The sequence below is a fragment of the Oncorhynchus tshawytscha genome, unplaced genomic scaffold (genome assembly GCF_018296145.1).
Source record: "Oncorhynchus tshawytscha isolate Ot180627B unplaced genomic scaffold, Otsh_v2.0 Un_contig_2868_pilon_pilon, whole genome shotgun sequence".
NCBI lineage: Eukaryota > Metazoa > Chordata > Actinopteri > Salmoniformes > Salmonidae > Oncorhynchus > Oncorhynchus tshawytscha.
Window position 1 is genome coordinate 135,001 of NW_024609771.1, and position 13,554 is coordinate 148,554.

Below are 13,554 nucleotides of genomic sequence, written 5' to 3' on the forward strand. Positions count from 1 at the left end.
AACTCTCTACTATAAACGAAGGGGTCCCTTCCATCTGAACTCTCTACTATAAACGAAGAGTTTCTTTCCATCTGAACTCTCTACTATAAACGAAGAGTTTCTTTCCATCTAAACTCTCTACTATAAACGAAGGGGTCCCTTCCATCTGAACTCTCTACTATAAACGAAGAGTTTCTTTCCATCTGAACTCTCTACTATAAACGAAGGGGTCCCTTCCATCTGAACTCTACTATAAACGAAGAGTTTCCTTCCATCTAAACTCTCTACTATAAACGAAGAGTTTCCTTCCATCTAAACTCTCTACTATAAACGAAGGGGTCCCTTCCATCTGAACTCTACTATAAACGAAGAGTTTCTTTCCATCTGAACTCTCTACTATAAACGAAGAGTTTCCTTCCATCTAAACTCTCCTCTCTTTTCCATCCCTCCTCTTTTCTCTCTTTCCTTCTCTCCCTGGCTTTGTAGTGTGCCACAGGGGGTTGGTTTGAGAGGGAGGGTGGTATTCTGTCTGTCTGTGTGTGTGTGTGTGTGTGTGTGTGTGTGTGTGTGAGTTAATTTTTTCAGTTGCTCCATTTGTCTCTGGGCAGGGAGTGTGTGAATAGGGAACAAGACCCCTTCTATCTCCTTTTCTCTCTAGATCTTTGCTCTCGTTCTCTCTCCGACCCTGTTACTCTCTCTCCCTCCCCATTTCCTGTCTCTCTTTCTCTCTCCTCCCCTTTACTCTCTATCCCTTCCCATTTCCTGTCTTTCCTATTCTCCCCTCCTCTCTCTTCTCTTCCCTTTTCACTCTCTAACCCCTCTCCCTACCTCCTTCCCTCTATCTCTCTGTCTCCCCCTCTCCCTCCATCTCTCTCTCTCTCCCTCCCTCTCCTTCTCCCTCTCTCTCTCTCCCTCTCTCTCTCTCCTCCCTGCTCCCTCCCTCTATCTCTCTCAGTTTCTCCCTCCGTCAGGTCCCAGAGGTGCTGTTTCCACAGACTGACTAAACCAGGCCATTGTCCATGTTTCTTTCTCTCTCTCTCTCCCTCCCTCTCTCGCTCCATGTTTATTTATCTCTCCATGTTTCTTTTCTCTCTCTCTCTCCATCCCTCTCTCTCCCTCCATGTTTCTTTCTCTCTCTCCCCTCCCCTCTTCCATCTCTGTAGCTGAATGTACCACGGCTAAAAATGAACTCAGATCAGCAGGAAAAGACCAGAATGTAGGACACCAGTTAGTTACAGTGGGGCAAAAAAGTATTTAGTCAGCCACCAATTGTGCAAGTTCTCCCACTTAAAATGATGAGAGAGGCCTGTAATTTTCATCATAGGTACACTTCAACTATGACAGACAAAATGAGAAGAAAAAAATCCAGAAAATCACATTCTAGGATTTTTAATGAATTTATTTGCAAATTATGGTGGAAAATAAGTATTTGGTCACCTACAAACAAGCAAGATTTCTGGCTCTCACAGAACTGTAAAAGGTTTGGACTAGACAGGCCTCCGTAGACTGATCCAAGGTCAGTTAGCTAGTGTCTCTGCTGAGGTCGATGCTGGGGTCAGTTAGTTAGGTTTGGACTAGACATAGACTGATCCAAGGTCAGTTAGTTACACGGAACCCAAACCGGCCGCGCACCATCGTGCATACATGTATTTTACCCAAACGCGATCACGACACGCAGGTTAAAACATTAAAACAAACTCTGAACCAATTACATTCATTTGGGGACAGGTCGAAAAGCAATTAACATTTTGGCAATTTAGCTAGTTAGTTAGCACTTGCTAGCTAACATGTACTATTAAGCTAGCTTGCTGTTGCTAGCTAATTTGTCCTGGGATATAAACATTGAGTTGTTATTTTACCTGAAATGCACAAGATCCTTTACTCCACCAAATTAATCCACACGTAAAATGGTCAACCAAATCGTTTCTATTCATCTCTCCTCCTTCCAAGCTGTATTCTCCTCTGGACTTTAGATTGCAATTGGCAATTTTCATAAATTAGCTAGTGTCTCCGTTGATCTTTCAGTCACCTACGTGGGTATAACCAATGAGGAGATGGCATCTGGGTACCTGCTTCTATAAACCAATGAGGAGATGGGAGAGGCAGGACTTGCAGCGTAATCTGCGTCACAAATAGAAGTGACTTCTATTTTAGCCCTTGGCAACGCAGACACTCGTTGGCGCACGCCAGCAGTGTGGCTGCAATAATTGAATAATATAGATTTCTAAATGTATTTTACAACGCCAGCAGTGTAATCAGCCTGTCAGGTTTGGAATAAACAGGCCTCCATAGACTGATCCAAGGCCAGTTAGCTAGTGTCTCTGCTAAGGTCGATGCTGAGGTCAGCCTGTCAGGTTTGGAATAAACAGGCCTCCATAGACTGATCCAAGGTCAGTTAGCTAGTGTCTCTGCTAAGGTCGATGCTGAGGTCAGCCTGTCAGGTTTGGAATAAACAGGCCTCCATAGACTGATCCAAGGTCAGTTAGCTAGTGTCTCTGCTGAGGTCGATGCTGAGGTCAGCCTGTCAGGTTTGGAATAAACAGGCCTCCATAGACTGATCCAAGGTCAGTTAGTTCCTCCCCAATTTAGTGATATCCAATATTAGTTACTGTCTTGTCCCATCGCTGGCAACTCCCATACGGACTCGGGAGAGGCGAAGGCCGAGAGCCGAAACATGACCCGGCCAAGCCGCACTGCTTCTTGACACAGTGCTCGCTTAACTCGGAAGACAGCCGCACCAATGTGTTGGAGGGAAAACACCGTCCAACTGATGACCGAAGTCAGCGTGCATCCGCCCGGCAAGGAATCGCTAGATCGCAATGTGACAAGGACAAACCCGGCCGGCCAAACCCTTCCCGAAACAGGACGACGCTGGGCCAAATGTGCACCACCTCATGGCTCTCCCGGTCGGCTACGACACATCCCGGGATCGAAACCAGGTCTGGGGTGACGCCTTTAGCACTGCGATGCAGTGCCTTAGACCTCTGCCCCACTCGGGAGGCCCCTTCTTGTGTATTTTACCAATGAAGAAAATATCCAAACCTCTGTGACTCACTGAAAGCTGTAGCATTTGACCGTGTTTGAAACACACACACACACACACACACACACTAACCCAGTACAAACACACAATAAGTGTCACGTTCTGACCTTTATTTCCTTTGTTTTGTCATTATTTAGTATGGTCAGGGCGTGAGTTGGGGTGGGCAGTCTATGTTTTTTTTTTAATGATTTGGGTATTTCTATGTTTCGGCCTAGTATGGTTCTCAATCAGAGGCAGGTGTCATTAGTTGTCTCTGATTGAGAATCATACTTAGGTAGCCTGGGTTTCACTGTGTGTTTGTGGGTGATTGTTCCTGTCTCTGTGTTTGCACCAGATAGGACTGTTTGTGGGTGATTGTTCCTGTCTGTGGGTGATTGTTCCTGTCTGTGGGTGATTGTTCCTGTCTGTGGGTGATTGTTCCTGTGTTTGCACCAGATAGGACTGGTGATTGTTCCTGTCTGTGGGTGATTGTTCCTGTCTCTGGGTGATTGTTCCTGTCTCTGTGTTTGCACCAGATAGGACTGTTTGTGGGTGATTGTTCCTGTCTCTGTGTTTGCACCAGATAGGACTGTTTGTGGGTGATTGTTCCTGTCTCTGTGTTTGCACCAGATAGGACTGTTTGTGGGTGATTGTTCCTGTCTCTGTGTTTGCACCAGATAGGACTGTTTGTGGGTGATTGTTCCTGTCTCTGTGTTTGCACCAGATAGGGCTGTTTTGGTTTTTCCACATGTCTTGTTTTGTTAGTTTATTCATGTATAGTGTCTATATTAAAGAACCATGAATAACCACCACGTTGCGTTTTGGTCCGCCTCTCCTTCACCTCAAGAAAACCGTTACAATAAAGAGACAGTGAGGCGTGGAGTCAGCGAATTGCAGTGTTGTATTTATCAGAACAGAACCAAGGCTAGCCAGTAGAAAAACAAACACAGCTCAGAACAGAACCAAGGCTATCCAGTAGAAAAACAAACACAGCTCAGAACAGAACCAAGAAAAACAAACACAGCTCAGAACAGAACCAAGGCTAGCCAGTAGAAAAACAAACACAGTGCTGTATTTATCAGAACAGAACCAAGGCTAGCCAGTAGAAAAACAAACACAGTGCTGTATTTATCAGAACAGAACCAAGGCTAGCCAGTAGAAAAACAAACACAGTGCTGTATTTATCAGAACAGAACCAAGGCTAGCCAGTAGAAAAACAAACACAGTGCTGTATTTATCAGAACAGAACCAAGGCTAGCCAGTAGAAAAACAAACACAGTGTTGTATTTATCAGAACAGAACCAAGGCTAGCCAGTAGAAAAACAAACACAGTGCTGTATTTATCAGAACAGAACCAAGGCTATCCAGTAGAAAAACAAACACAGCTCAGAACAGAACCAAGGCTAGCCAGTAGAAAAACAAACACAGTGCTGTATTTATCAGAACAGAACCAAGGCTAGCCAGTAGAAAAACAAACACAGACCAAACAATACATGTGCACTCCTCCTCCTCCTCTTCTGTTTTTCCAGAACAATCTGTTTTTTTTCTCCAATCAATTTCGCTCTATGAGATTTCATCCAGTGCAATCAACAACAACAACAACAGTTAGAGAAGATACAACAATGAAACTGTACAAACGTCAGGGTAACGTTGGGGTTAGTGGTGATAGTAGTAGTGTGTTTTGACACAGTTTTACAGTATACTCACAGAGAACGGATACACACAGTAGGCTATAGACACACTCACAGAGAACGGATACACACAGTAGGCTATAGACACACTCACAGAGAACGGATACACACAGTAGGCTATATACATACTCACATAAACAGAAGGGACAGTGTCTGGAGAGGGAGGAGAGGAGGCAGAGAGAGTGACAGTGTCTGGAGAGGGAGGAGAGGAGGCAGAGAGAGGGACAGTGTCTGGAGAGGGAGGAGAGGAGGCAGAGAGAGGGACAGTGTCTGGAGGGAGGGAGGAGAGGAGGCAGAGAGGGACAGTGTCTGGAGAGGGAGGAGAGGAGGCAGAGAGGGACAGTGTCTGGAGAGGAGGCAGAGGAGGCAGAGAGGGACAGTGTCTGGAGAGGGACAGTGTCTGGAGGGAGAGGAGGCAGAGAGAGGGACAGTGTCTGGAGAGGGAGGAGAGGAGGCAGAGAGAGGGACAGTGTCTGGAGAGGGAGGAGAGGAGGCAGAGAGGGACAGTGTCTGGAGAGGGAGGAGAGGAGACAGTGTCAGAGAGGGACAGTGTCTGAGAGGGAGGAGAGGAGGCAGAGAGAGGGACAGTGTCTGGAGAGGGAGGAGAGGAGGCAGAGAGGGACAGTGTCTGGAGAGGGGAGGAGAGGGACAGTGGAGGCAGAGAGGGACAGTGTCTGGAGAGGAGGCAGAGAGAGGGACAGTGTCTGGAGAGGGAGGAGAGGAGGCAGAGAGAGGGACAGTGTCTGGAGAGGGAGGAGAGGAGGCAGAGAGAGGGACAGTGTCTGGAGAGGGAGGAGAGGAGGCAGAGAGAGGGACAGTGTCTGGAGAGGGAGGAGAGGAGGCAGAGAGGGACAGTGTCTGGAGAGGAGGCAGAGAGAGGGACAGTGTCTGGAGAGGGAGGAGAGAGAGGGACAGTGGTTATAAGGTAGTGTTGGTAACTAGTTAGACTAGTTAGACTAGATGTTCTGGTGTAAGGGTAGGGGGTTTCTTTACCCTCAGAGTCACTAATTCATCTTTCCAGCCACAACAGAGAAGGAGAGGGGGGTACAATCACTCCTTTGTGTGGGCGAGGGGGGCAGCGTAGGAAAGGAGAGGAAGAGGGGGCAGTGGTTACAGAGACAGAATAGAGAGAGAGAGAGACAAACTCACATTAAGAGTTTCTGTCCTGAATTTGATGTACTGATATCGTCAACATGTGATAGGAGGAGGGAGAGGGGGAGGGGAGTAGAGAGAGAGAGACAAACTCACATTAAGAGTTTCTGTCCTGAATTTGATGTACTGATATCGTCAACATGTGATAGGAGGAGGGAGAGGGGGAGTAGAGAGAGAGAGAGAGACAAACTCACTTTAAGTTCACCAAGAGGAACACTTGTGCAACACGATGATGATCACATAACATATGACTGGACTGATCTCTCTCTCTGTCTCTCTTTCTCTCTCTCTACCAACTCTTCCTCCTCTATTTAGTCTCTCTCTCTCTCTCTACCAACTCTTCCTCCTCTATTTTGTCTCTCTCTCTCTCTCTCTCTGTCTCTCTCTGTCTCTCTGTCTCTCTCTGTCTCTCTCTGTCTCTCTCTGTCTCTCTCTGTCTACCAACTCTTACTCCTCTATTTAGTGTCTCTGTCTATCTCTCTCTCTCTCTGTCTCTGTCTCTCTCTGTCTCTCTGTCTCTCTGTCTCTCTCTGTCTCTCTCTGTCTACCAACTCTTACTCCTCTATTTAGTGTCTCTGTCTACTCTGTCTCTCTCTGTCTATTTTGTCTCTCTCTCTCTCTCTCTCTCTCTCTCTCTCTCTGTCTCTCTCTGTCTCTCTGTCTCTCTCTGTCTCTCTCTGTCTCTCTCTGTCTCTCTCTGTCTCTCTCTGTCTACCAACTCTTACTCCTCTATTTAGTGTCTCTGTCTATCTCTGATGTAACAGAATCAGAAGGAAGGGCTGAAGAAGAAGAAGTTGGAGACAAGCAGGATGTTAGACGAGTTCTCAGTCCTATGATTGGTCTCCTGCTGTGATAATGTCATCCACAATGTCATCATATCAGTGATGTCATTAAGAGTCTTCCTCGTCCTGAGACTGCAGTTCCCATAATCCACTACGATCCCCAGGGTCACGGGTCAGGCCTCTTTGACCTTTCACCTCTCAGGGTTCCACAGATAATGACCCTGTATTGACCTATTGACTATTCCACAGGTCAGAGTCCAGAGTTCAGGAGGACTGTCTGTCTGCTTCTCAGTGCAGTGGTTACTCAGGTCATAGAAATATACATTCTAGAACAGATCAATTCTAGAACAGATCAATTCTAGAACGGATATAGTTCTAAAAATCCACAAGAACTGTCAAAATGGCGGCAAATTCCATCTAGTCGATGTAAAATGGCCGACGGCATGAAACAACTGCAGAACTTCCGGAGCAGGTGACTCTAACATCCAGTCCATCAAGGGTCCACAGAAGACCAAAATGGCAGCCGGTCTGGTCCATCCACCATGGACCTCTAATCTACAAACACAGGGGAGGGGGGGGGCTCTGGACCGCTGTTCAGAAGGAGAAACCCTCCCTTCTAGTGGTTCTATAGTCTACAAACACAGGGGAGGGGGGGGCTCTGGACTGCTGTTCAGAAGGAGAAACCCTCCCTTCTAGTGGTTCTATAGTCTACAAACACAGGGGAGGGGAGGGGGGGGGCTCTGGACCGCTGTTCAGAAGGAGAAACCCTCCCTTCTAGTGGTTCTATAGTCTACAAACACAGGGGGGGAGGGGGGCTCTGGACCGCTGTCCAGAAGGAGAAACCCTCCCTTCTAGTGGTTCTATAGTCTACAAACACAGGGGAGGGGGGCTCTGGACCGCTGTTCAGAAGGAGAAACCCTCCCTTCTAGTGGTTCTATAGTCTACAAACACAGGGGAGGGGGGCTCTGTATAATACCTGTATAATGTGTGTATATATAATGTTAGCGTGTGTGTGTGTATGTATGTGTATAACGTGTGTGTCTAGAATCTATGTGTGTGTGTATATAATGTGTGTGTATATAATGTGTGTGTATATAATGTGTCTGTGTGTGTGTGTATATAATGTGTGTGTGTGTGTGTGTGTATATAATGTGTGTGTGTATAATGTGTCTGTGTGTGTGTGTGTGTATATAATGTGTGTGTGTGTGTGTGTGTGTATATAATGTGTGTGTGTATATAATGTGTGTGTGTATATAATGTGTGTGTGTATATAATGTGTGTGTGTGTATATAATGTGTGTGTGTATATAATGTGTGTCTGTGTTTGTGTATATAATGTGTGTGTGTGTGTATATAATGTGTGTGTGTGTGTATATAATGTGTGTGTGTGTGTATATAATGTGTGTGTGTGTGTGTATATAATGTGTGTGTGTGTGTATAATGTGTGTGTGTATAATGTGTGTGTGTGTATATAATGTGTGTGTGTGTATATTGTGTGTGTGTGTGTATAATGTGTGTGTGTATATAATGTGTGTGTGTATATAATGTGTGTGTGTGTGTATAATGTGTGTGTGTGTATATAATGTGTGTGTGTATATAATGTGTGTGTGTGTATATAATGTGTGTGTGTGTATAATGTGTGTGTGTGTATATAATGTGTGTGTGTGTATATAATGTGTGTGTGTGTGTGTGTATATAATGTGTGTGTGTGTATATAATGTGTGTGTGTGTGTGTGTGTATATAATGTGTGTGTGTGTATATAATGTGTGTGTGTGTATATAATGTGTGTGTGTGTATATAATGTGTGTGTGTGTATATAATGTGTGTGTGTATATAATGTGTGTGTGTGTATATAATGTGTGTGTGTATATAATGTGTGTGTGTGTATATAATGTGTGTGTGTGTGTGTATATAATGTGTGTGTGTGTATATAATGTGTGTGTGTGTATATAATGTGTGTGTGTGTGTGTGTGTATATAATGTGTGTGTGTGTATATAATGTGTGTGTGTGTGTGTATAATGTGTGTGTGTGTGTGTGTGTATATAATGTGTGTGTGTGTATATAATGTGTGTGTGTGTATATAATGTCTGTGTGTGTGTATATAATGTGTGTGTGTGTGTATATAATGTGTGTGTGTGTATATAATGTGTGTGTGTGTGTGTATAATGTGTGTGTGTGTGTGTGTGTGTGTGTGTATATAATGTGTGTGTGTGTGTATAATGTGTGTGTGTGTGTGTGTGTATATAATGTGTGTGTGTGTATATAATGTGTGTGTGTGTATATAATGTGTGTGTGTGTGTGTATATAATGTGTGTGTGTGTGTGTGTATATAATGTGTGTGTATATAATGTGTGTGTGTGTATATAATGTGTGTGTGTGTGTGTGTGTATATAATGTGTGTGTGTGTATATAATGTGTGTGTGTGTATATAATGTGTGTGTGTGTGTGTGTATATAATGTGTGTGTGTGTATATAATGTGTGTGTGTGTGTATAATGTGTGTGTGTGTGTATAATGTGTGTGTGTGTATATAATGTGTGTGTGTGTATATAATGTGTGTGTGTGTATATAATGTGTGTGTGTGTGTGTGTATATAATGTGTGTGTGTGTATATAATGTGTGTGTGTGTGTGTGTGTGTATATAATGTGTGTGTGTGTATATAATGTGTGTGTGTGTATATATAATGTGTGTGTGTGTGTATAATGTGTGTGTGTGTGTATAATGTGTGTGTGTGTATATAATGTGTGTGTGTGTATATAATGTGTGTGTGTGTATATAATGTGTGTGTGTGTGTATAATGTGTGTGTGTGTGTATAATGTGTGTGTGTGTATATAATGTGTGTGTGTGTATATAATGTGTGTGTGTGTGTATAATGTGTGTGTGTGTGTATAATGTGTGTGTGTGTATATAATGTGTGTGTGTATATAATGTGTGTGTGTGTATATAATGTGTGTGTGTGTGTATATAATGTGTGTGTGTGTATATAATGTGTGTGTGTGTATATAATGTGTGTGTGTGTGTGTATATAATGTGTGTGTGTGTATATAATGTGTGTGTGTGTATATAATGTGTGTGTGTGTGTATAATGTGTCTGTGTGTGTGTGTGTATATAATGTCTGTGTGTGTGTGTGTATATAATGTGTGTGTGTGTGTATATAATGTGTGTGTGTGTATATATGTGTGTGTGTGTGTATATAATGTGTGTGTGTGTATATAATGTGTGTGTGTGTATATAATGTGTGTGTGTGTGTATAATGTGTGTGTGTGTGTGTGTATATAATGTCTGTGTGTGTGTGTGTATATAATGTGTGTGTGTGTGTGTATAATGTGTGTGTGTGTATATAATGTGTGTGTGTGTATATAATGTGTGTGTGTGTGTATAATGTGTGTGTGTGTAATGTATCACTGCAGCATGATGTCTTTGAGGTTCTCTTGCAGTATGGTGTCTTTAACAGCGTGGAACACAAAGCGGATGTTCTCCGTGTCGATCGCCGTGGTAAAGTGATGAAACAGAGGTTTCCCACGGTTACGCCGCTTACGACTGAACGATTGCACCAGGAATGCCTGCAGAGAGAGAGACAGAGAAGAGGTTTGAGGGTTTGTGTGTGTACCTGGTCAGGTGTGATTGTGTGTACCTGGTCAGGTGTGATTGTGTGTACCTGGTCAGGTGTGATTGTGTACCTGGTCAGGTGTGATTGTGTGTACCTGGTCAGGTGTGATTGTGTACCTGGTCAGGTGTGTTTGTGTGTGTACCTGGTCAGGTGTGATTGTGTGTACCTGGTCAGGTGTGTTTGTGTGTGTACCTGGTCAGGTGTGATTGTGTACCTGGTCAGGTGTGATTGTGTGTACCTGGTCAGGTGTGATTGTGTGTACCTGGTCAGGTGTGATTGTGTGTACCTGGTCAGGTGTGTTTGTGTGTGTACCTGGTCAGGTGTGTTTGTGTACCTGGTCAGGTGTGATTGTGTGTACCTGGTCAGGTGTGTTTGTGTGTTTACCTGGTCAGGTGTGTTTGTGTGTTTACCTGGTCAGGTGTGTTTGTGTACCTGGTCAGGTGTGATTGTGTGTACCTGGTCAGGTGTGTTTGTGTGTGTACCTGGTCAGGTGTGTTTGTGTACCTGGTCAGGTGTGTTTGTGTGTGTACCTGGTCAGGTGTGTTTGTGTGTTTACCTGGTCAGGTGTGTGTACCTGGTCAGGTGTGTTTGTGTACCTGGTCAGGTGTGTTTGTGTGTGTACCTGGTCAGGTGTGTGTACCTGGTCAGGTGTGATTGTGTACCTGGTCAGGTGTGTTTGTGTGTTTACCTGGTCAGGAGTGTGTTCCTGGTCAGGTGTGTTTGTGTACCTGGTCAGGTATGTGTTACCTGTAGGTCCTGTGTGTTAGATTCTGCCTATAGGTCCTGTGTGTTAGATCCTACCTGTAGGTCCTGTGTGTTAGATCCTACCTGTATGTCCTGTGTGTTAGATCCTACCTGTAGGTCCTGTGTGTTAGATCCTACCTGTAGGTCCTGTGTGTTAGATCCTACCTGTAGGTCCTGTGTGTTAGATCCTACCTGTAGGTCCTGTGTGTTAGATCCTACCTGTATGTCCTGTGTGTTAGAGGTCCCTACCTGTAGGTCCTGTGTGTTAGATCCTACCTGTAGGTCCTGTGTGTTAGATCCTACCTGTAGGTCCTGTGTGTTAGATCCTACCTAGGTCCCTACCTGTAGGTCCTGTGTGTTAGATCCTACCTGTAGGTCCTGTTTGTTAGATCCTACCTGTAGGTCCTGTGTGTTATAGATCCTACCTGTAGGTCCTGTGTGTTAGATCCTACCTGTAGGTCCTGTGTGTTAGATCCTACCTGTAGGTCCTGTGTGTTAGATCCTACCTGTAGGTCCTGTGTGTTAGATCCTACCTGTAGGTCCTGTGTGTTAGATCCTACCTTTAGGTCCTGTGTGTTAGATCCTACCTGTAGGTCCTGTGTGTTAGATCCTACCTGTAGGTCCTGTGTGTTAGATCCTACCTGTAGGTCCTGTGTGTTAGTTCCTACCTGTATGTCCTGTGTGTTATATCCTACCTGTAGGTCCTGTGTGTTAGATCCTACCTGTAGGTCATGTGTGTTAAATCCTACCTGTACATCCTCCAGCCTGCGAGGGTCTCCCCTGTATTCTGGGAAGTGTTTAGCGATGTCAGACTGGCCTAGCTTCTCCACCAGCAGGTCAGTCTTGTTGAGGAAGAGGATGATGGACACGTTGAGGAAGAGCTTGTTGTTCACGATCGTCTCAAAGATGTTCATGCTCTCTACCAGCCGATTGGTCCTCCGGTCCTCCATCAGAACCTATGGGAGAGGAGGTGAGAAATGTCTCCCTTCCGCTTGACTCACGTAAAACTGAAGATGTGGTTTCACCCCCAAAACCTCCCAGCTACATCCGCACCTCATATACTCAGGTCTGGTGGGTGGGTGTACCTGCTCATATGTCTGTCTGTCTGTCTGTCTGTCTGTCTGTCTGTCTGTCTGTCTGTCTGTCTGTCTGTCTGTCTGTCTGTCTGTCTGTCTGTCTGTCTGTCTGTCTGTCTGTCTGTCTGTAGCCTACCTGGTCGTACTCGGATGATGACACCATGAACAGTATAGATGTGATTCCGTCGAAGCACTGAAACCATTTCTGTCTCTGTGACCTCTGACCCCCCACATCAACCATCTTAAACGGAATCTTCTTTATGATAAAGTCGTGTTCTACGATTCCTTTAGTCGCCTTCCGTGCAAACAGAATGTCCTGCCGACTAGGGATATAGTTCTGGAGAGAGGAGGAGAGAGGGGAGGAGGAGAGGGGAGGAGTAGAGAGGAGGAGATAGGGATGGAAGGATGGAGGAGAGAGGGATGAAAGGATGGAGGAGATAGGGATGGAAGGATGGAGGAGAGAGGGATGGAAGGATGGAAGAGAGAGGGGAGGAGTAGAGAGGAGCAGAGGGGAGGAGTAGAGAGGAGGAGATAGGATGGAAGGATGGAGGAGAGGGGTGGAAGGATGGAATAGAGAGGGGAGGAGTAGAGAGGAGGAGAGAGGAGGAGAGAGGGATGGAAGAATGGAGGAGAGAGGAGAGAAGGATGGAGGAGAGAGGAGGAGAGAGGGATGGAAGGATGGAGGAGAGAGGGGAGCAGAGAGGAGTAGAGAGGAGGAGAGAGGGATGGGAGGATGGAGGAGAGAGGGATGGAAGGATGGAGGAGAGAGGAGGAGAGATGAGGAGAGAGGAGGAGAGAGGGATGGAAGGATGGAGGAGAGAGGAGAGAAGGATGGAGGAGAGAGGAGGAGAGAGGGATGGAAGGATGGAGGAGAGAGGAGGAGAGGGGGATGGAAGGATGGAGGAGAGAGGGATGGAAGGATGGAGGAGAGAGGAGGAGAGGGATGGAAGGATGGAGGAGAGAGGGATGGAAGGATGGAGGAGAGAGGAGAGAAGGATGGAGTAGAGAGGAGGAGAGAGGGATGGAAGGATGGAGGAGAGAGGGATGGAAGGATGGAGGAGAGAGGAGGAGAGATGAGGAGAGAGGAGGAGAGCGGGATGGAAGGATGGAGGAGAGAGGAGAGAAGGATGGAGGAGAGAGGAGGAGAGAGGGATGGAAGGATGGAGGAGAGAGGGATGGAAGGATGGAGGAGAGAGGGATGGAAGGATGGAGGAGAGAGGAGAGAAGGATGGAGGAGAGAGGAGGAGAGAGGGATGGAAGGATGGAGGAGAGAGGGATGGAAGGATGGAGGAGAGAGGGATGGAAGGATGGAGGAGAGAGGAGGAGAGAGGGATGGAAGGATGGAGGAGAGAAGAGAGAGAGGAGGAGAGAGGGATGGAAGGATGGAGGAGAGAGGAGAGAGAGGAGGAGAGAGGGATGGAAGGATGGAGGAGAGAGGAGGAGAGAGGGATGGAAGGATGGAGGAGAGAGGGATGGAGGAGAGAGGAGAGGAGGA

The 13,554-nt window shown here is 45.8% G+C and overlaps 2 protein-coding genes across 2 annotated transcripts in view; one reads left to right on the forward strand and one right to left on the reverse strand.

The window, feature by feature from the left end:
- The window catches only part of LOC121845818 (extensin-like), a 7,708-nt gene extending 6,725 nt beyond the window's left edge, over window positions 1–983 (forward strand). The window contains exon 2 of the mRNA XM_042317837.1: window positions 951–983. Within this exon, the coding sequence (XP_042173771.1) occupies window positions 951–983 (33 nt within the window). The remainder of the gene's footprint in view (window positions 1–950) is intronic.
- An 8,943-nt stretch (window positions 984–9,926) lies between these two features.
- LOC112239603 (guanine nucleotide-binding protein subunit alpha-12) overlaps window positions 9,927–13,554 on the reverse strand; it is a 39,197-nt gene continuing 35,569 nt past the window's right edge. Inside the window, exons 4-6 of the mRNA XM_042317834.1 lie at window positions 12,196–12,396; window positions 11,733–11,939; window positions 9,927–10,192 (exon numbers count right to left, since the gene is read on the reverse strand). Coding sequence (XP_042173768.1) covers window positions 10,031–10,192; window positions 11,733–11,939; window positions 12,196–12,396 — 570 coding nt within the window. The 3' untranslated portion in view covers window positions 9,927–10,030. The remainder of the gene's footprint in view (window positions 10,193–11,732; window positions 11,940–12,195; window positions 12,397–13,554) is intronic.